Here is a 21,338-nt window from a genome sequence, read left to right on the forward strand (position 1 = left end):
ACAAGTCGACCGAAGGCGCCATGGTGCCGCTAGGCCCTGCAACCCTCATTGCAAAGTGCGCTCCCTTGTGTTGTTTCACATAGTGCACCTCGAAGTGTGGAAGTTCACGCTTGATCCGATGATGTACCCCCTCATATTGAATGAACCTGCGTAGAGGCCCAAACCGACCATCTGTAAGACTTTTCTAATTCGTGAAGGAGGAATTACTCCGTAATGCTAATCATGATGTTTCATTATGGCGTTCCTCCTCGCACACAAGCCCTGCGGTCATTACCCATCACTACGCGCTCCTTGGAGCCTTTAACAACGCCCCACTCCCCGACTCATTTAATCCTCCTTTACCAATGCCTCGGCCTCCTCCCGGTCCTCGTCCTCGTCGTCCTCCTCCATCCCCCAGTCCTTCCACCCCTCGCCGCGGACCCAGCTGATCCCCTTGCGCCAGGGCGCCTCCTTGACCGCCCTGGCGTCTCTCTCGTACACGACGCCCGTCAACATCAGCGCCGCCACGAACACCCAAACGTCCCCGCCCTTCATGGCCCTCCACCACCGCCTCTTGACCCCGACTTTCCACAGGCTCTCGACGCTCGCCTTTGCGCTCGCGAGGAACAGCCCGCGGCTGCCCCTCCGCCCGTGCTGCAGCAGTGCCCAGAACCCGGCCACGAAGCCGCCGACAAAGAAGCGCTGCGTCGGCAGGAACGTGCGCGGCAGCCACGCCTGGAAGAAGCATATCGATGACCAGGCAGTGGCCAGCGCGCCCGTCAGGAACCCGGCCATACGCAGCGCGCTCGAGACCAGCTGGTGCAACGTCGACAGAGGGAAGTGGTACAGCGCCGACAGGCGCGGGAGTAACAGGGCCGAGTAGACGACCAAGAGCAGCCGAGTCAGGGAGGGAAAGGAGCGCAGCCAAAAGGTGAGAAACGTTCGGCTGCACGAGGGGTCTGATGGGTGGAGCGTCGCGCAGGAGAGAGAGGTGATCAAGGGGTGCGCGCCGGATGTGATGGGAGAGATTGTCTCCAGCGAGAACGGGAGAATGTCCTCCTTGAGAGGGAAGAGAGTTGGGGAAATGAAAGCTCTGGGGCGAAGCATGATGGTCAGTCTTCAGCATTTTGGTTGGGCTTGAGCGTGGAAGAGAAGGTTGAGACTTACGGCCAGTTCAGCCGCGCCATCTGGGCGAGACTATCGACGATTTCGCCAGCGTTAGGCCACTTGAGACCGGATGGGTAATCCTCCGGCCTAGGGTGGAGGTATGCCGTGGAGTTCTTGAGGATAGCATTGCTCCAAAACTGCATGAAGAGGAACCCCTTTCAGTCAGCGGCGGCTCTTCCTTTGCTCACGAAAAGGAAAGAAGATTTCATCACTCACCGAAGGAAAGCAGTCTCGATCAAACACCAGCGCATGCAGCAACTGCCCGAACGCAAACGGCTGGAGCATCCAGCTTCCCCACCATGACGGCCGCGGCCTGTTCCGGTCCGGCTTGCCGTTGACACCCCTCTCCCGCCCCCACACCATGCCGTTGTCCTCGGCGCAGTTCCACCCAAACTCGAGCGCCCGGAACATCATGTACAAGGCAACCGTCACCCGCAACTGCCGGTTGGGGTACACGCCCAGCGCCAACCCCGCCAGGGATGCGCCCACGGCCGGTGCGTAAGGAGATGTCAGAGTGCCGGCGATCTTGGGATTGCGCAACCGGAAAGGCGCGGCTGATGGGTCGAGGAGGTGGGCGCGCAGGCGGTTGAAGAAGCGGAATAGGATGCGATACATCAGCAGGATCGTGCTGAGGGAGAGCGAGAGCCGCAGCGTTGGCGACTTGTGCAGCGGCTGCTTCTTGCTGCTTGCCGACGCGGTCCTGGAAAGATAACTGTCAGCTTGTCTGCTCAACAACCTCCGCGAGAATCGGAGGGGCTCGGCAAGGCCTTGGCGTACTCTTTCTTCTTCCCCATCACTCTCGCCGATACGACTCCCCACAACTTCATCAGCGCGCCCGTCGCGACGAAGACACGGATCGAGTGCCTGACCGCGCGCGCATTGTAGTCGTCCGCACCGCGGACGGGGACCGTCGACCCATCTTCGTCATCCTTTCCCTTTCCCGTGCTCTTCCTATCCTTACTCAACGACTGCGTGCGCCCTCGAGTGCCCTCCATGGTCCTCTGCACCGTGTCCACCGTCGGGGCGCGCCTTTTGAGCGCTCGCGATCGCGAGATCACGTACTTGTGAAGAGTCGCATACTCGCGGGCTGATATGGTGTAGCGCAGGGCGTTGCGGAGGATGGGATCTGTGGTGGATCGTGCCGTCCTCGCTGATGGAGCGCCACTAGGACCTGGGCTTTTCGAACTCGGCGGCCCGGCCCTCGAAGCCATCTTGCCTTGTGCGTGCGTATGGTTACCGATGTGAGAGTACGAGAAGCCGCGAGGTGCGATGTTCAATCGCTTTGGATGACGAGTACAACTCCTTCCAAGGCGAAGGAAGGATGGTGGAGAGTCTGATTACCCCCCCGGGCAGGTTGACTCGTGGTGGCTTGCATAAATGCCCAGCGAGGTTAGCAGTCAGACACGCGTCAAATCGCGTGATTCGGCGAATTACGAGCTCTGCTGTAGACGGACACGCGCGGGTTTTTGGGTTTGTCTTCTTCCCGCGGCGATTGTTGAAATGCAGAAAGGGGGAAAGAATCGAATGTTGCAGGGTCTCGGTGCAGGTGCAGGGAACATGTCATGCATTGAAGCGACTTGATTGCGTTCATGTGCAGTGCCTCGGCTTTGAGCTCAGCCAAGACCTGGAGTTTCCCCACCACCCCACGACTTGTGTTCGGTACCTTCCATACCGCGTAGTTCCATGCGGGAGGAATGTACGGAGAACGGAGTAGAGTCCACCGTTGCGGCCTCGCAAACTAACCTTGTTGTTTGTTGGACGACAAGCACGCCACTACTGCGTAGTGGACGGGCCAGCACTTTGAACAAGTAGTACATTTATCGTAAGATCATCAACGTGATTGAGTCGACACCAGGAGACAATGCCTTCAGGAAACGTTACCATTTTCTCGCCCCCTTGAAGTTTCGTACTCCAAACATTTTGGCAATGACATACTGTTTTCCCCAGTGTGGTATAGCTGTAACCGGTGCCTCACCCCGATCCCCGCCGTACTGCAACCCTCGACAAGATTCTATCAAGTTCAACTCCTCTTTTTCCTAACCCAACCCCAGATACCTGCAACCAGAACCCCCTTGAAAGCCGAAAGTGCTGCTCTCCTTGGACCCTTGTTGACGAGGGTTATGTGCCCAGTAAAGACCCCAAAATGCAAGCCCGTAAAGACCGACTGGTCCGAGAACCTGGTGGCTCTAAAACCAACCCAATGGAAGCGAGCACACCCGCTCCAACAGACCCATAAGCCAGTGCTAATACATCATCCCACAGAGGCCTCGAGACGGCGACTCAAAAAAGCCTTGGTTTGGCCTCAGTCGCCTCGCGGAAAGAGAAATGAAAGAGCTCGAATAGAAAAAAAAAAAAACCAAGAAACCCAATTGTAGCACACCTCCATCCCCTCTAGCCTACCCATTAGTCGAGGGCAGACATTTTTTTATGTAACCGTGAGACTCCAGGCGCAATGCAGATAATGCCAAGCAAGACTAAGGGAATAAAAAATGCGTATCGGCCGACAGAGCAGCAAGGACAGAAGCCCATGAGCCGGAGAATACTGATGCGAATGGCAAACCATGCAAACCGCCCAACCCAAACGTCCGAAGGTCATCAAGTCGTGAAATCTGGCCGGCTTCACGCCGAAAGAGCAAGACGCTCAGGTGCTGACGTTGGAGGAAGTGGGTTGCGACCAGGTATGGACAAGGTATGGGAGGTCGCCGGGGAACACCTCTTCCTTGAAACCCATGTTATTGACCCAGAAATCTTCCATACTTCCTACCACCAGAGGCCCTGTCGCGTTCTCGACACGCTCTTGATAGACGCGGAGTTGAGGGTCCGCACTCTCAAGGGCTCGGTGCCGGCGCGATTCGCGCTCGGCGATGATGTCAGTGATCATGGACTGCCGAGACGCAGGGCTGAGCTCTCCGGACAGCTTTCCCAAGTGGGGGTGTTCTAAGACTTGCTTCAGAAGCTCAAACGGTAAGTTGAGCACGATCCGCGAGAAGAGGGTGTCGTTCGGGGTCAAAGCGCGCGAAGACTTCCCGTTCTTGGAGGGAGAGATATCTCCAAACTTGATCTGGGATAAGCGCAGGTTGGAGGAAACGCGCGGGTTCCGGGGCATTTGGGCTTGGGTTGTGGAAGACTGGCGGCTATGGAGCCCACCAGAGGTACCATTCGCGATCGGGGGTGCGTTCGGGTTGCGCGGTGTGGGGCTCGAGGGAGGGAAGCGAGCAAAACCGTAGTCGCTAGCGCTCACGTCGAGAGTGAAATCGGTCGGGAAGTTGTGGACGATGAAAGAGAGGACTTGCTCCAGAAGCTCTGAGACCCCAAAGCCGTCGTTTTGGGGAGATACGATCCCGATCTGTGAGACGAACTTGACTGCCAACTCAATCGTGTTCCAGTAAACAAGGCGACTAGCACGGTGGACGGCAACAGAGTGCACCCACGGCAGCTGCAGATACCGGGCTGTGGCAACGTAACCGAGCGCGGTTTTCAAGTCATCTTTGGCATCTCGAAGGTGGAGTTCGGTGGGTAGAATGCCATCGGCAAGACTCCAGCCGTAGAGAGTGCGGAGGGAGTACCAGAAGATATCGGATCTCATGTACTCATCGTTGGCCTCGAGGAAAATGATGCCGCCCGGCGCGGTGCCCTGGGCTTTCATCACGCTGGCAAGCACCGGGCTGCGGGAGAGGACAAAACGGTGGCCGTGTGTTCTGAGCACACGGTGCAGATGCCGGTAACCGGGATGGTCCTGGAACTCTGGGCTATCAGGAAAGCGAACCTCGAGAACGCAGTCGTTGAAGGTGTTGTCCGAGATGCCATGTCTAAGGAAAGACAAGGCCTCCTCTTGGTCACGAATACTCTGGAAGGTCGAGATCGAACCTGTGGCAGGGTGTCCAGTGCCATTCATCGCGTGGTTCATTCCGAGGGGTGGCATGGCGCCCTGCCCAGCCGAGGCGGGAGGCCGCCCGGGAGTACCGTTGATGGCAGGGTAGTGGCCAAATGCATGCTCCTCCGCCTGCGCTGACGATTGCGACCCGTGGAAGCTGTGGGGGGTGGCCGGTCCAGCATGACTGACGGGATTCGGAGGGAAACCGTCGACCGCTGGAGAAACGAGCAAGGGCCGCCCATATCCGTCCATGGGGGGCGGCGGATAGGGGACCAAGCCCGGCGGGGGGGCGAAACCTCCGCCGCCGCCTGGACGAGGAGCAGGCGAGGATGTGTTAGAGTCGTGGAACCCATTAAAGGCCAAGCTTCCGTTGCTCGAATGAGGCTGATGGAAAGCCGGCCGGTTCAGAAACGCGGGATGTGGGGCCATGATGGGGCCTTCGGGGACGGGGCCGGATGTGCCACTGGGCTCGGCGGCGGGGTTGGTGGTTCCGGGAGGTCTATGGCGGGTAGGTGATTGGTTTCGGCGAGCGGGAACCGTGGACGACATTGTCGGTGTGTCTGCAATCGCGTCCGTCAGCTGGCATCCTTCACCCGCGAGTGCCGGAGCTGGGGCCGGATGAAGCGAACGGGGAAGCCGAGGGGCAAGATGGTGGGGTGGAAGCAGAGGAACGCGGGGTTCAACATTGCGAGCTACCGGCATACCTTTGTCATGCTCATCCGACGCGGCGACCCTGGTCGGCTCCGCCTTCACACCGTCTTGGGTAGGGGCAGCGGCAGGCGTTGTGGCAGCAGCCTCGTTTGCGGAGCCGAGCGGCTCGGTCGAGGTTCCGTTCGGCTGTTCTTGAGCCTGTTTCGACACATCCGAAGTTGACTTCTCTTCGATCGGCCGAATGCCGTTCGGCACCTTACTTGGAGACGACGATGCGACAGTCGGCGCAGGCGATGGCTTGTTGGCAGGGCGTTGAGGGTAGTTGAGGGGCAGAACCGGGACGATGGGTCGGCTGGAAGCTCGAGCGGCTGTCTTGGCGGGCTTGCCCGCGATTCCGTTGACGGGCGCCATGTTGCGGCGAAAGGTTGCCGGAAGACTATCAGGCGGAAGTTTTGCTGTAATGAAAGAGCGGCAGCGGGAAAGGAGAGGCGCAAGACGGCGGAAACAGAAGCCGGGGGATTTTGGAGGTGGTGAGGTGGAAGCTGAATGCTCGGTCACTTGGCAACCTTCGCAGAACTTTGACCTGTGCGACCGCACGTCTCTCTCTTCTCTGACATCGGATTAGCGAGGAACAATTCGGCTGCAGTCGCAAGGCGCCAGGGAAAATAACTACTTGTCTGGTTGCTGCAGGTTGGCAGCAGCAAGCGAGAGGTCTGCGGGCGGCGTGCGTTCCGCTCAGGCCCAAGGTTTATGTCTGACGCCAGCAAAGCCGAACTTGCGGGCGAGTCGAGCGCAGCGAGGCCAGGAACCGAGTGGAAGCTCAGATTTGGTTCTGGGTCCCGAATTGGCCTGCCAGTCAGTGGGCAATGAGGCCAAAATTTTGACTCCTCCCCGCCGAGGAAAAAAATAGCGTCGGTTTGTGATTGGCCACAGAGTCTGTGGGGTTGGGCATCTGGTCTGTGCGCCGAGCTGCCTAGCCAAACCACAGAGCAAACCATTGGAAGCTCCGCAACTTCAAAGGCTCCTCAATTGCTGGCCGGTGACCTACTTATTGAGGACGGAGACAACTACTGGAAGGTCGCAACCAATGAGCTACAACATGGTATTGTCTCAATGAAATCACCGTTCTACGGAGGGAGTACACTCAGTGCAGACAGGCACTAGGCGTGAAAGTACGATGTACTTGGAGATTGCTCCTCATTTGGCCCGAATGCTTTTTTTCTGTATAGTGCCAGGCCTTCGATACTCTGGCACGCAGGGTGGCGGTCCGCACGTCACCGAGACTTTACATGGAGACAAAGTTTCTACACTCTCCCTAGGTATCTTGGTGTTTTTTTAGTAGACTCCGTGAGCTAGTGTGTTGGCGCGTACTGTACCTTCCGTGATCTATACGGAACGGGTATGGACGGGTGATTCCTCCGCTTCAATCTCGTGCCGACGGCATCCAAACCACGAACCACAATCTCCTCGTCCCCATGGTATTGCCTACCTATCAATCAGTTCATCAAATCGGCAAAATTTCAGTGTTGAGTCTTACCAAATGGGCCTTATGACAACGCTCGACGTTTTCGAACTCATTATCTTTCCATACGCATTTTCAAGAGATCCGTTTGTCTGACCTTCTCCCGCTCACACGAAGTTCGCCGCTCTGACGCAATGAGGCCTGCCTTTTGCCCAGTCAAGCTTCTGACCCCTGTCGGGCTTCCGCAGCATCCAAATCGGTTGCGGGGGAGGACCGGCGGACGCTAGCAGCGCCCCGGGCCGGTCCAACTCAGGTCGGAGGCCCCGATTGTCGCAAACCAATCCCGTGTGCTTCCTCGTCAGGCTTCTACGCAGCAAAGCAGCACTTAGGGATCAAAGAGAGGCATCAGCCAACAACTCGTTATTGCTACTATACCAAACAGTGATCTTCTGCTATCATTTCGATTATGTTACGGTCTCCGCATCCACGATATTATTGCATGGTTCTGCTTTGCAGGTGTACGGACTACTTCAGACGACATGGCATTCGCTCAGACATCTGATCAGGTAGGTAGCTCTAGTTTAAGAGGTCATTCCATATCTCTCTTCTCCCCTTCTCCCTCCCTCTCTTTTCTCAAATCCTTTTTTTTTTCACTAGTTCATCGCGTTGTTAGCAGTGTAACCAGCTCATGTAAAAGTCCTACAACACGCTGTCTGCTCGGCTGCTCGGTTGCTGAGCCGTTTTAATTCCTCTGGAAATTGAAACAATGACTACCTACGCAAACAAAGGGACCAGGTACAGAAGAACGTGAAAATTCGAAAGGTGGGAAAGAAACAAAGGTAGAGACTGAATTGAAACCAAGAAAGGACTTCCAAGGAATAACATAGTTCAGAGTCTAATTGCCTAACTGCCCCTATGTCCCTAATTGCATCTGTGGATTACACTTCTAGGTGGAAACCAAGAGGCATTGGTTTGACCGTCACAGATTGAGACCAACCGGGCTTGGTGCTGAGCCAGACCGGGAACCTTGGCTCGAAACGGTCTTCTGTCAGTGCTGGTCGACTCGCTCGGCTTGCCCTTGTCCAAAGGCTCCAGCAGTATCCCATGCAAGCATAGGCACTATCCTCGCGATAACCCCCCCACCCACCCACATCCGTTCTCGCCCAGGGGTGGCGGCCTGCGGCACCGGTAATGCAGCACCGCCTCGTCCTCCGTGAATTCTCAATTCTCCTACCGCTAGCGCCATCGTCAAGTGGCATACCCTCTCCTGCCCTCTTCATCTCGCAGCCCTCAGCCCAGCTACCCTCTCTTTCCGGCAGCGCGATTGTAGCCGGGTTCCGCGGCGCACTCGCCCGCACTCGCCCATATGCGGCGCACTCCCAGGGCACCCAGTTGACGAGCCAACCCGGGAGACACTTGCACCCCGCTGACCGCCCGGATCAGCAGCTTGGCAGCGCGGGTCCCCTGTACAGCGCACAGCTGGCACACTTTGGTACGGTGCCGGCAGTTAACCCACGTGCTCTTGGCCCCCGTCCTTATCGTGCGTAACCTTGTTTTCGTTCCTCCCCGGTGAGGCACGCGCCGCTGCCTGGCCTCTCCGGCCGCCGGGTCACTCCTGTCAAGCGGCCAAGCCCGTTGCCGCCGTCATTTGAAAGGGGGAGTATTATTATTATTGCTGTTGTTCTTGTTACTGCTGTCGTTGCTGTACGGGACGAATGCTCGGACAGTACACTATACCCACCGGATCCAGTTCTCCCTCTCTCGGGCGCATCGACATCACAGGCAGCCATTGATCTGGCTCTGAGCGGGCGCCGCGCCCGAGAGGTAGCGTACGGGGAACGCACAGAGTATGGCTTGGGAGACGATGGGTGGCGAGGGGAGCCCGTGGGTGGGCAACGTTAGCAGGGTGCAGCATTCAATTCGACGCTTGCATTGTGGCCGGGGAGGGAGAAGCTTTCCCGCGCAAGGTTGTCGAGCAAGCGCTGGCGAGGGAGCACGGCATCGCTGTTGCTATCGTTGTGCTGGCAGCGGCAAAGGCGGTGGTGCTAGCGACGAAAGGAACGGGGACGGACATTCGGCAATGTCATTCGAAGGTATGTTTCCTGAGCGAGTCTCTGGGGCTGAATATTTTTTTATTCCCCAAAGGAACATACCCCGTGGTAAGTTGTAGTGCTCCCGAAGAATAGAAATTCAAGAGTTACCTCATCTTGCAGTTCATTGTGGGTTCACGTAGAGTGCGAGAAAAGAATCACCATTAGCATTGCAAGGAAGAAAATGAAGATAAAAGAAAGAAAGAAATTAAAGGAAAGGAAAAAAAAAAGAACGAAACAAAGAGGAGGAGGAGAAGAAAGACGATTCAATACTAATAGGATGAAATCTGCAGGTCAACTAATTAATTAGCAAAATGGAGCCTTGCTTTTGAGATGCCGAATGTTGCGATGTTTTGCTGGAGTTGGTCAGATCAGACGCCAGAACCAGTGATTCTGTTAAGAAGCATGGTTTGTAACAAATATGGAGCAAGAAAAGCTTTCTAAAGCGCGGGAAAGCCAGAAAGAACGGAATACTTCCCTGGCAGGAGAAATAAGCGTGGTACGAACGCGGATATAATACGTAATTAAACGCCCAGGTTCATCGCGAACTGAGAGCACTTCCACTTAAGGCCCGCGCCTCTTCGCTCGCCGCTATACATCAAGTCAACTCTAGGGTGACACACGGGAAAGTTCCTCTTGTCCGGTGTGGTATGACGAGGATGATCTAGGATAGTGGGAGGAACGAAACGGTAGATTTGAGGGTGACGGCAAGGCAATTCGCCGCAGTACTCGAGATTGGACTTGAAATAGAGTGGAAACTTTGATATCTTGTCCTTAGAGGCTTATTACAGAAACCGAGAATGCAGCTCGAAACACGGGCATAATTAATTACTTTGGTGAAGTCAGCACCCAACCCTTGTAGAGTCAGTATCAGCCCGCGGGAATGTCTAATTACACTGTTGCTTCAGCAAACAAGAAAAAAAGCGGGAAAGACCTAATTACAGGTATCTGAGATGGATGTGGAATTGACGGAAAAAGCGAGGGATAGCGGGTTGGGGGGGGGGGGGGGGGGGGCAAATTTGGAGAAAATTGAGGCAGAGCAAGTCGCAAGGCAGCCGTAGGGATGTTAAGTCGGACCCCCCATATACCGACCACCCCCATTTTCCGACTGCTTGGCAAACCTTGGCACCTACAACTACCCATCTTCTTCAACCACATATATTACAGACCTGTTTAACCAACTACAATACAGGAAGCCGTTGATTCTACACTTTCTGAGCCACTCTCTTCGGCAGTAGGGTCCTCTATACGGCCGGCTTCCATCTGGGCCTGGTAGATCTATTCAATCATCGCAAACTGCTCGTTTAGATCTACCATTACCCTCTTCCTCTTCGACGGCCAGGCTGCTTCTAACTGTGCCTTCAGAGCTTCGTTTTCCTATTGTAACTAAGCTAACTTAAAGTCCTTCTGGTCGAAAGCTTTCTTAACCTTCCTAAATAGGAGCCTATATATAGAGGGGTGCTAAGTCTTGGTAGACAGGTTAGTCAGCTAACTATACAAGTCTAACTTCCTCTATAGTATACTGAAAATTAGGTTAACGGCTCCTTTCGAAGGCTAGGAGTATTAAATAGGTTCTAGAGTCTATATAGAAGCTAGCTATTCGTTAGGATTAGTCGGGTTGTTCGAATTTTCTAACAGGAGTCTACTCATTAGGGGTTTTACCATATTGACTAGCTATAACCTAGATACCTTCTATCCTACCTTAATATTCTAGGCTATAATAGCCTCTTTCTAAGCCTTGACGATATACCTAATTATTGTCTATTTACCTAAGATAGATGATTCTACCTAGGATATTATATTATTAAGGAGCTTCTGGTAAGTGTACTTTAGGGGGGAAAAGACTAATAGATCTAATGGCTGGAGGATATAGAAGGTATATAGAGGTAAAAAGAGTAACTAGATATTATTCTTATAATATAGTTATATAAAGTTGTTAGTTATATAGCTATTATAGCTATCTAATATTAGAAGTCGTTACTAGGAACTATCCTCTAGCTAGCTAAAAGGAATAAAGACTTCTTAGAGCCATTTGACTATAATAGTTCGATTAGTCTAGCCTATCTCTATTACTATAAACCTCTAATCCTTTAGTTCCGTCTTGTCGATAGGAAACCATTGTTATTAAAGACCTTTGCCCTTAAAGATAATAACTAGGGGGAGGGATATCCCTATTATAGAGATATACTCAAGGAATGAAGTCTAGGTACACGAACCAAGAGCTTTACACTAAATTATACACGTTTAGGCACTTCTAACTATTAGACCATTACTACGAAGAAACTAAGCTAACTAGCCTTTTCTAACTATCGTATAGCTTACTCCTTATACCTAGAGGATATAGCTAGCAAACTCCCTAATTTATATATACATTAGTAAGACACCTAGGGCAGCCTAGATCAAAACCCACTTGGTAAGTCGTTCTTCTTATACCCGGCTAAGAGATTGCCGTGGTTCGGAAGCAATTAAATGTAGTTAAGAGCTACGGAGGCGGTCGTGGAAAGTTGTCCTTGGAATACCGAATTCCTTGTAGATACTTCGTTATAACCAAATACCCTGTTGGTATTGTATAATCGTATCCTGCAAATCCTGCTCAGTATAAGCCATTGTAAGCTAACGAATATATATTCAAAAGATGAGCTTGTTTAGTATGGAATTGGTAGAGTTGTGGTAAGTTGAAGTGGTTGGGTTAAGGAAGCGGTGTGGGTTTGCTAAGCGGTCGGAAAATGGGGGTGGTCGGTATATGGGGGGTCCGACTTAGAGGCTGCATCTGTTCTCCGCTACGGCTTAAGAAGCGGAGCACAACCAAGCATGGAATGGCTACTCATTTTCATTATCTGTCTTCGCCGGTAATTCAACTGGAAGGCTCAAAGTGCTCTCTCGCCATCAGGGCAGTTCAGGGGGTTGCAGGTCTCGAGTCACATAGACGTGGACGGACGACACCACTGTGTTGCACCACTGAAAGACCTGGGTGCAGGATCCGATTTAATGAGTGTGTAACCCATTTCTCTGTCGTGTTTGGCAGTCCACAAAGATTGGGCGAGGCGCTCTGTGACATACAACTTGAATGGGTGAGTTAAACACGACCTGGAACGATAGGTATCATATTGAAAGCATGCGGGTGACCTCGATAATGACTCGATAGGGATCATTGACTGGGAAGTGGCCGGCTACGTCCAAGAGAATGGGTCAAGACCAAGTTCAATCTGTCGTCTGTGATAGACTTCCCGACTGGTGATCTTTTCCCATAGATTAGTAGATTATGTTGACGATTAAACTACAAAGGAAATGTAATTATTTGTGTAAGTATTATTTTAAACTTTATTGTCACATCCTGGTATGCTCGCTGCTTCCTCCCACCATGACCCTGTTCAGTCCTCACGCAGTCTCGCATTATCAAGCGCGCTTGATGTGTTTTCTCAATCTCATGATTCTCCTCCATTCTCAATCAATATGCGTCGAATGAACCGGCTTCCTTTTATGGCCGATTTGAGCCCGATTAAAATTTCCGTAGTAATCAGTCAAAGCATCGAAATGCAAGCTTTCCCCCTTGCTTACACGTGAAGATTCCAGTCTTCTCCGGGGAAGAGAATCCATCAAAAAATATAGTTGCAAAAGCAAGGGTATAAAACGCCTGCGCCATGGTACGTATGTGTATGGTGCCGATGTGTTGTTTTCAGATACCGCCGTGGATGCCGCCGTGGATGCCGCCGAATGCTGCCGTTAGAATCATTGCGCCGCCCGTGCAAAATGCGAAAACCAGTCTCTCGAGTACCCAAGAGATAAAAAGAAAATGCCAACGGGATATTCCCCTCCCATTACACCTCCCCTCCCAGTTCGCGCGTGTTCCTCTTGTCTTCGGTGAGAGGCTCAACGGCGCCGGAAGCCGAACCACCAGCCCTTCCACCAGCCTTTGGCCCTCGCCGACTCGGACTTCTCGGCGTCGGCGGACTCCTCGTCCGCCTCGAGCTCGAGGCGGTAGCGGATCACGCTGCCCCGGTCGTCCTCGAACCCGATCAGGCGCTTGCTCGGCGGGACGAAGCACTCGGGCACGACGTGGCGCATCACCCAGCCGCGGACGCCCTTGCTCGCCGCGTCGATGGCCGCGTACTCGATCCGCCGCGTCCGGTCGCTGGTCCAGTAGTGCGTCGTCTGCGGCGGCTGCGGCGGATACGCCGGGTCCTCGCACTGGCACTGCCGCAGGGCCGCGGAAGTCGAGTCCGCGGCGGGCTGCTGCTCGGCCGACTCGGTCAGGGTCGGGTCGGACGGGGTGAAGTCCGGGAAGTAAAAGTATGTTACCGGCTGCTGCTGCTGCTGAGACGGCGGAGGGGAAGAGAGGGAGCGGGAGCTGCACGGGGAAGAGACGGAGTGGCGGCTGCTACGGGGCCGGTGCGAGTGCGACACCGGGCCGGATCGCGATGACCGATGGTGGTGGTGGGGCGGCCTTGTGCGTCGCCTGCGTGTGGAAGAGAACAGGGAGACCGGGGAAGAGGTCCTTTCCGGGCACAGGGGCAGCGGCGGAGAGTCCGGAGGGGCTATCGACTCGTAGCCCGAGTCTTTCCGGCGCATTTCCGGGGCGGCTGGTGGTTGCCCTTCGTTCGCGCGGCAGTGTGACACTACTACTGCTCCTCCTGCCGCCGCCGGTGATGGAGGTGGTGATGGTGATGGCGGGCGAACGGCCGGCTGCTGGGCTGGACCAGATGGGGCCTCGGGTTCGGGCAGGTCGATGTCCTGAAAGCTATGGTACGTCGTGTCGGACCGCGCCAGGCTCACCCGTGAGTCTGGGCGGTCGATGGCTGCGAGATGACTCAAGTGATGGGACATGGCAGCCATGGGTTTCCGACGGGGCTCGAAACTGGGAGCATCACAACCGACCACGACTCGGCCGAGACTCTCTCGAACGCCAGCCGAGAAAACGGAACGGAAACCAGACGATCGAGAAGCATGCGGGAAGGCGAAACCCTAATATATTATGGCTCGGCAGCCTTCAACCTCGGTGTAAGGGAAACAAGGGGGAAAAAAGAAGATCTCAAAAGAACCCAGATCGGCGGTTACCCCATCTGAAAGGCCCGCCCGGATCCCGACCAGATTCCAGAGTTGCGGTCAGCTACCTGGTAAACCGCCCGATCGGAAGTCAACAGCCGGGTGGATATCGTGCGAGACGAGCTGGGGTCTAACTACCAAGGCGCTTGTCACCGATTCTGCTGCAGCCCAGCCGACGAGATGCGCCAATGAGGGGATTAGCGTCCACGAAGCCATCCTGCGATTCGCACGTAGCACAGGTTCGGAGGGGGGAAGCGAGGGCCTAACCACGCTTTCACCTGCAGGTCCCGTCTGTTTTGACTCGTGCAGATGATCCCGGACTGCTGCAGACGACTCCGTAACGACTCCTCAACCTCTTCAGGGCTTAAATCTGGGTGGCCGGCCGCAGATAAAAACCGCCGCACCCACACATGGATTCGTTGACAAACAAAAAGGTCAAAGATGGGGAATGGAGTAAGGACTAAAAACCTGAGCTAGCTACCTCATTCCTAAGGTACCTTACGTGTCGTGCCTTACCCTCCTTGGCTAAGGTAGGTATGTTAGTTTCCTCGGGGAGCTAATTATCAACTTGGGTATGGACCTAGCTCGAGTGGGGTTGACAAGTAGAAGAGCACAAGCTCCTTCTTCCCTTTGGGCTCCTCTACACGTAGTAATCCGTACGACCTTGAACCCGAACTTGCGAACGAAACCCAGAAATTTGCAGAAACGCTTTCCTAACGCGATGGCTGTTCCCCGGTTTCGTCCGGATCTCTGACTTGAGAGGCTCCCGCTAAACAAGCGGTCAGCACAGACTCCATTTCGTTCGAGACAAGGGTTGTGGAGGCCAAGCGGTGAGTTGAGACGATTTAGTGATAGTTACCCCACCTCTCAGCCCACGTGGGACTTGCAAAGACGTTCGAGATCGACTTCTCTTTCCCAACAAATATTATACACTACATGTATTTTGGAGTCTACTTGAGTACGGAGGTAGTGTATTGAACTACGCCAGGCAGTGAGTAACGGAGTAACGTACGAAGTAGTGCGTCCCAGCCTCTCCCGGCTTATCTCAAATCAAAGCGAGGCGGTTGGAAGTGTGCAAAAGGCAATAAAGAGGAAGAAAACGGGACAAAGAAAGCAAGAATGGTTAATTAATCAGATCTGGGTTTGAATTGAGATACCAGGCAAGAGATGGGTGCACGATTGCATATTTGACGTTTTACAGCAAACGTGAATGCAGGGCAGGGCAACCTGGCCGATGTCGCCGGGCCAAGGCGGGGGGGCATTCGAGAGCTGCGGAGACGGGACTTCCCATGGGACGGGGAAAGCGGGCCGAGGAAGGTTCGGCGACGCGAGTGGAGCGCTTCTTTCCTGCTGTGGTACTCCGTAGGCACGCAAGGTTTCGTGCACACACACACACACACACACACAAAACAAAAAGTCCGGTTCTGGAATGGGGCGAATTCGAAGAGAAGAGAAGAGCGGTGGCCGCCGTGGCCTGTGATCCCATCCCCTTGAGTGGTATAGTCACCGGGTGGTCACTCAATAATTCTAAAAGAACGGAGTACGGGTGGCCCGCCGATCTATCCTTGCACAGGGGCGAGCACAGCGGGCATGGCATCATGTGAACTCGGCTCCTTCCTCGCCGGGTTTTGATGGCGCGGCGCAGCGTCATCTCCAAGAGTACCAACCTGGCCGATCGCTTTCGGCCTTCACTTGCCGCGAAGAGATTGAAGGCTTACTTTTTCAAGAGGAGGGGCGGAGAGGAAGGGAACGGCTGATTGTCCCACGACTAATCAATTAACGTTACCCCAAGCAAAGGACCTATGTCGTTCACCAAAGGCATTTCTCTCTCGTCAATCGTAGCTGCTCTGGTGCAGCTACCGCACCTTAAATATCTAGGTTTCGCTTCATCCACTGTACGAAACGGACAATGCACCTCGACGTTACTCTCAACCAGTCGCTCTAACAAATCAATGGTAACTCCTGGCTCTTTGGGGACCCGATCCTCCTCACCCGGCTGGCCTCACATCCGCATGACTGCTCGTTTGGGTGGGGAGGTGGGAACATGCGATCACCTTGATTAGGAACCATACATGCACTATGAGTCCCAAGTCAGGCGCTAGATAGGTATGGAAGGGTCGACGCTTCACTCTGGGTTGTGCTCCTACTTTTGTTGTTCAATATTACTCCTATCCGAACTATCATCAAGCATACAATCATTATTAGGTCGTTGTGTTAACGCAAAGGTAGGGCTTCTCAAGAAGCAGTTTCCTTTCTCGTTTTTCTCTCTTTTTCGGCTCGCCCGGTCCCCTAGTTACTGTAGTACGTGCCTGGGCCATGCTGTCAGTCTCAGCCGTGCCATCCGTCGTCATCGTCGACGACTAGGACTAATTACTATTAGGAGCAGAAAAACCAGCCAACGTACCATTCGGATACGAGCACTGCCACCACACGGCGCAGTACGGCTCGGCAGCCTCGGGTTCCGGGCCGGCGTCGTTCAGCAGCAGCGCGGCCACGCCGTGCGGGGGCAGGGTGAGCGAGATGTTGCGGTAGGCCGTCCCGTTATCGGTGTGCGTCCACAGGTCATAGACCGAGTAGAGCCGCCCGGCCCGGATGGCCCAGCTCTCGGTCAGGTTGAAGGACATGTGGCGGGGCTCGTCGAAAGTGTTGAGGACCATGAAGACGACGCCGTACGACGAGTTCCCCGTCCAGTATTCGGCCGGGTGGTCCGGGTCCCAGGTGTAGTCGGCGTTGTGGCCCCAGCGGAACGGGGCGACGGCCTCGCCGACGTGCGGGTCCTGGTTGATGCGGAGGATGTCCTCGTTGCCGAGGATCTCCATCGTCTCGCGGGAGGCAGAGGCCATATCGGAGCCGATCAGCAGGGGCGACTTTAGGAGCGCCCAGGCGGTGAAGTGCGACTTTGCCTCGTCGTAGCTGAGGTTGCCCGGCGGCGTCCCGATGCCCGTGTTGCCCACCTCGAGCATGTCGAGGTCGTTGCGCGCGTAGAAGCCCGTCGCGCCCGCGATGAAGCTCGCCTGGTTGATGATGCTCGACAGCGCCGACCACCACGGCCGGATGTCGCCCCCGATCCGCCACGACTGGCCCAGCCGCCCCGCCCACCGCCACGGCTGCTGCCACCCCCATTCGCAGAGGGCCAGCTGCAACGGCGCCGAGTCCGTCTCCTCGGCCCGCGCCCGGATCGCCTCCGCCATCCGCTCGTACCGCCCGTACACGTTCTCCTGCGTCACGTTGTCGAAGGGGATGTAGCAATTGTCGTACTTGAGATACTCGAACCCCCACTCGGCAAACGTCTCGAGGTCCTTGGCCTCATTGCCGTACGAGCCCGGATAGCCTCCGCAAGTGCGGTAGCCCGCGTCGCTGTAGATGCCCGCCCGGAAGCCCAGCTTGGCCAGCGACTCGGTGAAGTTCTTCATGCCATTCGGGAACTTTTCCGGGTCTAAATATGTCAATCAACTGATCAGGTCCTGTGTCAGGTCTCTTACGAGTGGAGGGAAGGGGGGAAACATGAAGGAAAAGAGAGAGGTGAAACAAGAGGCTCAGCGCCCCATACGAACCGCCTTTCAGTCAGTTACCTTCGACAATCCTGCCATTCTCGTCCCTCTCCTTCAAGGAGTAGCAGTCATCAAGCATAAAGTACTGAGCAGCCTCCATGTTAGCTCTCGAGTCATAACCTCGACTGCTTGTTCTCTCAGCGAACGCACATTGTATCCGGCCTTCAAAAGGCCGCGATCAACTATTGCCTGGGCCTGCTCCAGCAAGACGTCGGCAGTGTAATTACACTGGTACAGGTTCCAAGCTGTTCATCCCGTCAACCAACGTCGGTATGTACATGTGTACAGGATGGGTAGCGGCAGGGACTCGATAGAGAAAGCGTCATAGGCAGACGTACTGTTGAACCCAAGGGCGGGGAGCTTTCCTACTCCATCATTTAGAGCTGCGGTGCCCATTGCATAGAGCAGGAGCCCAAGGGCCATTAGTGATTTTATTGTTGTCGCCGTCATTTTCCAGAACGGTTGGGAGAAGTTCAGTTGACTCGGCCTGAAAGAGGTGAAGAGGGGAAAACAGTTAATTGGTATTGAAAGACATATTAAAGTCTGTGATTATGGTTTGTAAATAGTAAATACAAAGAATGATCACTGAAGTTTTATATATACTTGTAGTGTATATATAATTATCTGAGCACCTGTGATAGAAGATGGTTTCCAATAGATGGAAGATGGTTCCAATTGATGGAAGAAAGTTGGTAAGTTGTAAATAGTTCAAAAGTGCGATGTCCCTTCCCACGTTTGCTGGCCCTGTGGCTCTGTATAAGTAGAGGATAGGAACAAAGAACCCTCCGTTTGCCAGCCCGTTTGCCAGATCCACAGGGCTTATCCTACAAACGCGTCCACAGACAAACGAACTGTATCAACCTGCAAGCAACTTGACCGGTGAGGATGTAGCTACAACTTAGCATTGCAGTCGGATGTTAATTTTCATTTTCGGCTGCGGAGGGTTTCATTCCGAACTCTTGGGCAAGAAAGGATCAGTTGTCGGATTAGTCCGCCAGTCCAGAGACGGCCTTGATGGGCTTCAGCGGAGATTTAATTATGTCGACAATGGATTGAACTCAACACGCCGACGAATCCACAAGGCTCAGATCGTCGACGTAATGTTCTCAACTCTCGGTCTTGATGTGCTTTTCGCTCAGCTGACCGCCCATCACACGCCCATCACGTCTGGGTCCCTTGTTTGCTGATGCTTGTGCCATTTTTTGACTCGACAACCGGCAGGTCGGGACCCAAAGGACTTAGATATTTGGGGTGGGGGGGGGGGGGGGGAACAAAGGGACATATACCTAAACAATGTCGTACCGAGCGACAAAGGGGAACAGTGAACAAGAAACTAGAAGTGACTCTCGATCATACTCCTCGCGTCATAGCAGTGACTGTCACATCACTACAGTGGAGAATGCGGGAATTGGTTCGAATCGCTTTCAAAGACAATATAAGTCTCCCAGAATCTTTATATAGTACGTTCTGGTGGTCTTTAACACATTTGTCATCTCTTCGATACCGGAGCTGGCAGTTAGTGAATTCCAAAGCTACCTACCTACATAATTAGACAATATTACTCACCTTTGAGCATCGAAAGTATTCCCTGTTCATTTCGGGAGAGTACGGGAATGGACATGTGTCCCTAGGCCGAAAACATCCTTTCAGCTGCAGGTGCCGCAGTGACCTCATAGGAAGAATTAACCCCTTGACAGACCGCTCCAGCTCGCTGGAACTGCCCGGGGCGACACTGGCTCGTCGTCAGGCATGGGGCGGCGGGGAGGGTCGGTCCAGATATTCCCGGGTCGGAGGTTCTTCTGCCAAAAGTCAGGATCATAATCATCATCGAGCAAAAAGTCAATCAAGCCCTCCCGCGCTCTACTGCCGTATGACAGTTCGCTTACTTGGTCTCCCTGAAGAGGCGGAGGCGTGAGGGCAGATGGGTCGTATGGGTAATACGCGGCTTGGCTCACCTCTCGACCAGACGACTGGTAATACTGCGCCGGCGCAGGTAGTGCGACCACAGGCAGTGTGGCGTGATTATAAGCCCGGTGGAGTCGGACCGCGTCCGCAGAGCTCTCGAGCTGGGCTTGCTCGGAAGGTTGGCACAGGGCATAATGGCTCCGCTCTTCCATCCACCACCGCGTCGGTCGGGACAGGATCAAACTGGCGGGGTCTTGTATCGCTGGCGCTTTGATCCAGTTCTTCCACTGCGTTTGGTAGCGGCTCTGGGTACCTACCGCAGGATCGCCGAGGCTGGGTGGAGTGGAGTGTTGGCATTTTGGCTGTCTGGGGAGTTCTTTAAGCTCTTCGGCGGGTGGGTTCGGACTCGGCGATTGCGCTGCAGAAGCTTGAGTTTGAGTTAGCTCCTCGCAGCTGCCGTCATCAAATGACATTTGGCTCCAGAGGTCAATAGCTTCGCAGAGGCGAGTGTTCAGATCATTCAAGATGCCACAAGTGGTTTGTAGCTGCCGCGTCTCCTCCTCCATGCTAATGCCGGTGAGCCGTTCCACGTCTACAAAGACATTCGCTTCTTGTAGTGTCTGTACAGTCTCTTCCTGGTAGGCAACTACCGCTTGCTGTCGAGTCAGAGACTGGTACAGACATTGGATGCGATCAAATAGACGTGCCGCCATATGACGGCCCTGCCCGGTGCGATACTCGGGCATGTCCCCTCCACGCAACGTTGACTGACTCCTTTCTTTCTTTCTCCTTTCTCTCTCTCCCCTTTGAGTCTGAAGCAGAGGTACTGGACAAGGTGGTGCAGCACACAACCACTTGGGGGCCGGTATGTTCTCCGGGACTCTAGAAGAGACTCATGAGTAAGAACCAAGCAGCGATGTGGTTGTGCGTTAGCCTAAGTACAGCTTAGCTTCTGCTAAGTAGATCAGGTATCAGTGGTAGCCATCTGACGATATTCTGACCAAGATCTTGTGGTTTTATATGTTGAAGAAATTGCTTTTCGTTCTCGATGTTGTCGGATGGACAAAGAAGCTGATGTTATGACAATGTTTGCTTCAAAGAGTTCAATCATGGCAGCGCTTTTGTCTGCTGCTGACCTATAAAAAGGCCCTGTAATTAGCATAGTTGGTAGTGCCTTTTAGAGAGTGAAAGGAAAACAACATATTATAGGTAGAGAGGTTGTTATTATTAAATGTTACTAAGAGAAATATCGCCAAGAGTAGAATGGGAAATCAAGTAATTAGGTACTTTTGCACCGTCATAATCAACAAAGCAAAACACAATACTTTGGCATTTGACTAACTTATCTATGAAGACGACGGCTACTTAGTTCTTCCAGTATTAATTGTGTACTGAGGGCAAGTACGAAACCGACCATGTAGCCGGTATGGTCGATAGTTGGTTTCGGAAAGAGAGAGGGGAAAGAAAAAAATGCCTGAGAAAGAGCTCGGTCCAGACCCTCAAGCCCCGATTTTAGACCCAGCTGCACCCAGGGGGGTGCTCTTTCCCAGGTCGGATCAAGTCGATGTATGCTACCTGCCTTCTATCATTTCCCACTGCGCGCACTACCTACAGGA

At 53.9% G+C, this 21,338-nt stretch overlaps 5 protein-coding genes across 5 annotated transcripts; all 5 read right to left on the reverse strand.

Moving 5' to 3' along the window:
- Positions 1-65: 65 nt before the first annotated feature.
- On the reverse strand, positions 66-2,818 carry MYCTH_2307208 (uncharacterized protein). The gene is made up of 4 exons (XM_003664364.1): positions 1,924-2,818; positions 1,363-1,846; positions 1,147-1,283; positions 66-1,072 (listed from the first exon to the last, which is right to left on the reverse strand). Exons 1-4 carry the CDS (start codon positions 2,355-2,357, stop codon positions 328-330), a joined length of 1,800 nt encoding a protein of 599 aa, XP_003664412.1. The 5' UTR covers positions 2,358-2,818; the 3' UTR covers positions 66-327.
- An 836-nt stretch (positions 2,819-3,654) lies between these two features.
- MYCTH_2307212 (uncharacterized protein) lies at positions 3,655-6,244 on the reverse strand. Its single transcript, XM_003664365.1, has 2 exons — positions 5,725-6,244; positions 3,655-5,580 (listed from the first exon to the last, which is right to left on the reverse strand). Exons 1-2 carry the CDS (start codon positions 6,080-6,082, stop codon positions 3,788-3,790), a joined length of 2,151 nt encoding a protein of 716 aa, XP_003664413.1. The 5' UTR covers positions 6,083-6,244; the 3' UTR covers positions 3,655-3,787.
- Positions 6,245-12,940: 6,696 nt separating this feature from the next.
- Positions 12,941-14,191, reverse strand: MYCTH_2307213 (uncharacterized protein). Its single transcript, XM_003664366.1, has one exon. It carries the CDS (start codon positions 14,054-14,056, stop codon positions 13,094-13,096), a length of 963 nt encoding a protein of 320 aa, XP_003664414.1. The 5' UTR covers positions 14,057-14,191; the 3' UTR covers positions 12,941-13,093.
- A 2,403-nt stretch (positions 14,192-16,594) lies between these two features.
- Positions 16,595-18,213, reverse strand: MYCTH_2119446 (glycoside hydrolase family 27 protein; the record flags this gene model as incomplete). Its single annotated transcript, XM_003664367.1, has 5 exons — positions 16,595-16,632; positions 16,671-17,702; positions 17,839-17,902; positions 17,968-18,062; positions 18,156-18,213. 5 exons carry the CDS (start codon positions 18,211-18,213, stop codon positions 16,595-16,597), a joined length of 1,287 nt encoding a protein of 428 aa, XP_003664415.1.
- Positions 18,214-19,365: 1,152 nt separating this feature from the next.
- On the reverse strand, positions 19,366-20,468 carry MYCTH_102448 (uncharacterized protein; the record flags this gene model as incomplete). The annotated part of the gene is made up of 4 exons (XM_003664368.1): positions 19,366-19,460; positions 19,517-19,616; positions 19,773-20,314; positions 20,405-20,468. The coding sequence occupies 4 exons, from the start codon at positions 20,466-20,468 to the stop codon at positions 19,366-19,368; spliced, it is 801 nt and encodes a 266-aa protein (XP_003664416.1).
- Between the last annotated feature and the right edge of the window lie 870 nt (positions 20,469-21,338).

The sequence above is a fragment of the Thermothelomyces thermophilus genome, chromosome 4 (genome assembly GCF_000226095.1).
Source record: "Thermothelomyces thermophilus ATCC 42464 chromosome 4, complete sequence".
Taxonomy (NCBI): Eukaryota; Fungi; Ascomycota; class Sordariomycetes; order Sordariales; family Chaetomiaceae; genus Thermothelomyces; species Thermothelomyces thermophilus.